Source organism: Perognathus longimembris, chromosome 11 (assembly GCF_023159225.1).
Source record: "Perognathus longimembris pacificus isolate PPM17 chromosome 11, ASM2315922v1, whole genome shotgun sequence".
In the NCBI taxonomy this organism is placed as follows: Eukaryota; Metazoa; Chordata; class Mammalia; order Rodentia; family Heteromyidae; genus Perognathus; species Perognathus longimembris.
Window position 1 is genome coordinate 38078555 of NC_063171.1, and position 3203 is coordinate 38081757.

Genomic DNA, 3203 nt, shown 5'->3' on the forward strand with positions numbered 1-3203 from the left:
GAATAGATTAATTATACCACACAAGCACTATCTCAGTCAAGTACTTGAGAATATACACTACTCTTTGGTTTTGTTCTTGTTGTTTTGTTTTTGCTTTTATCAGATTGTAATGAGATGGCTTTGAAGATCACTGATTTCTAAAGACCACTAGTCACTCTCAAGTGGGTTAAGCCAATCTTTTTGAGTCTCAAGTTCTTCTTGCTTTATGGAAGGATTAGATGTGAGGAGCTCTAAATCTACAGTGTGAACCTCCCCGCCCCCCGCCCCCACATCTATGAATACAGAAAACAGAAACAACATCAAAGTTTAACTTCTGTAGGTATCCGTAATTACATTGTTACTGCTCATGTCTCCTGATTTCAATTCTGTCAAATTATTTGTTCTTAATTGCAAGTGGTCAGAGTTTGATCCCCACTGACCAATGAAGGGGCAGAACCAAAGCATGATCACTGAGTTTATCCTGGTAGGCTTTTCAAACCTGGGGGACCTTCAAATCCTTCTTTTCTTTATCTTCCTCCTGGTCTATCTGACCACGCTGATGGCCAATGCCGCCATCATGACTGTCATTCGCCTGGATAGGACTTTGCACATCCCCATGTATTTCTTCCTCTTTGTCCTTTCATGCTCTGAAACCTGCTATACCTTGGTCATTGTACCCAAAATGCTAACCAACCTTCTGTCCACAATCCCTAGTATTTCTTTTGCTGGATGTGCTGCCCAGCTGTATTTCTTTGTGGGCTTAGCTTGCACCAATTGCTTCCTGATTGCGGTGATGGGTTATGACCGCTACGTTGCCATCTGCAACCCCCTCAACTACATGCTCATTGTCAGCCACGTCACCTGCTTGCAGCTGGTTCTGGCCTCCAGCTTTTGTGGTTTCCTCATCTCGGTGGTGGTCAATGTCTTGGTGTTCAGCGAGCCTTTCTGTGCCTCCAATCGGATCCACCACTTTTTCTGTGACATTTCCCCTGTCATAAAGCTGGGATGCACCGACACCAACCTGAAGGAAATGGTCATCTTCTTCCTCAGCATTCTGGTATTGCTGGTTCCCTTTGTGTTGATCTTCATCTCCTATGTCTTCATTGTCTCCACCATCCTCAAGATCTCTTCGGCGGAGGGACAGCGGAAAGCCTTCGCCACGTGCGCCTCCCACCTCACTGTGGTCATTGTCCACTACGGCTGTGCTTCCTCCATTTACTTGAGGCCCTCCTCCCTCCACTCCTCAGATAAAGACTTGCTTGTGGCAGTCACCTACACTGTAATCACTCCACTGCTCAACCCATTAGTCTACACGCTGAGAAATAAAGAAGTGAAGATCGCGCTGAAGAAAGTTCTGAGCAGGTACTCAGTTCCCAAAACTGCGTGAGAGATGAAGAAATGGCATTCACGAGAGGAACCAGGATAGAATTTTCGCACGACACTATATGCTTCACTGTCCTTTTCTTTTTCTAGGACCCTTTCACAAAAGAAGAAATAAGGTCTCTGGTTATATATGTTATTCTTTTTAACTGGAAATTTCCTCAGAGTGCACCTAAGTCCAGTAATGTAGGACAGCTGCATGACAGGATGTCAGGTGAACATGACAACATTCAAAGATTAAACTTACTGCTGTTGTCCATGCATTGAAAATGTCAGCTTGGGGAACTAAGACTAGAAATGCTGCATTCTCTTTTTGGGAATTCCCGGACTGATGGTAACACCTCCTACAAGAAAGCAGCAGTGGGGAATGTTGATGAAGAGTCTAAATTCTTCTGTCATCTATATGACGGCAACTTTAAAAAAGAAATCTTTACAATTGAATGTGTCTAGATGAAAACATGATTTTACTTACAGAAAAAAAATGAGGATTAACGCTCCAAGTGGTTGATGTTAGAGCAGAACACATAGAGGTTGGAGTGACAAAAAGTGGGGGTTTGTGTCCTTCTCCAGATCATTGTCTAATTAAGTACTCTGAGCTAAGTTTTCTTTTTTTTTTCTCAAATTTTTATTATCAAACTGACGTACAGAGAGGTTACAGTATCATACGTTGGGCATTGGATACATTTCTTGTACTGTTTGTTGCCTTGTCCATATATATATATATATATATATATATATATATATATATATATATGGTCATTCTATGCTTGTCTAATAGAATGTACCAAAATATTTGCTTCTGTTCACATTCTCCTTACTTTCCTTTCTTCCTTCAATGAGATAAGATTGGACTTAAGGTTAGGCTGAGTATGAAAGCAAGTTAAGCTATTAAAGGGCCCTGAGTTGTATTATACACCTGCTACCAGGAACAAATCCCTAAACTATGTACCATAGCAAGTACAGTAAAGAGTGAAGTCCTTTCCTCCCTTCATAGCTTAGTGTGAGAAATGGCCTAGTTTTAGTTACCTATACAGATGTGCCTCATGTGTGTGCCTGAGTATACAGTAAAGGATTTGTTTCAATAAAACAACTGAGTCATCTAATACTAACATACATTTTGATTTCTCTGTCTTCCATTGGAGCAACAGGTACTTTAATAACTTAGTTGGGAGATAAATAGCATGAATTTAACAGTAATTTTCTCACAAGGTGCTGTGTATTCACAAACTAGCAAGTTCAATTCTATAATTTTGGAATAATTAAAATAAGGCTATTGCAAGGATTACATGAACGTTGTTTTGAATCGCAACATGCTTTTGACATATTCTAAGGATGAGTAACATTGTTATATATACTATGTTGAGAGAATAAAGAGTAGATCTGGATGGAAAGGAAAGGAAAGGAAAAAAAGGGGTAGATCCTCTAAAAAGAGAGGCATAAGAGCCAACATTGTTGAATTTGCTTTGTAACAGTGGAAATTATTTTTTCCATATAGAGTTTTACTGTGTCTAGACTCAAAGATTTAGTGATGAGTATCCCTGAACTAACTTTAGATTGCTAACCTATCCTTATTTCATCAAGTTTTAGTGTGCAAAACACAGTCAGCACGTTCCTTTATAAAGATAGTTGAAGAATACATGTACTTACTATACGTTTTCCTCCATGGGTTTGAGCATTATTAGTTGAGATAAAATTGGAACTGCCCAATGGGGAGAAGAATATGGGAATTTCTGAGATCCCTTTTACTGTAGGAAAGATTAACTGAAAAGAATGAGAAGTTGACCTTCAGCTCCATTCTCTGTGGCCTCAAGATTCTCAAAATACCACTTTTCCCTAACTCCTCT

General features: G+C 39.8%; 1 protein-coding gene across 1 annotated transcript; it reads left to right on the forward strand.

The window, feature by feature from the left end:
* The first annotated feature begins 421 nt into the window (after window positions 1–421).
* LOC125359963 (olfactory receptor 10T2-like) lies at window positions 422–1366 on the forward strand. Its single transcript, XM_048357836.1, has one exon. The coding sequence runs from the start codon at window positions 422–424 to the stop codon at window positions 1364–1366; it is 945 nt and encodes a 314-aa protein (XP_048213793.1).
* Window positions 1367–3203: the final 1837 nt, after the last annotated feature.

Excerpts from the sequence above, each read along its gene's own strand:
- LOC125359963 (XM_048357836.1), top strand. The coding sequence starts at position 422 with ATGAAGGGGCAGAACCAAAGCATGATCACTGAGTTTATCCTGGTAGGC.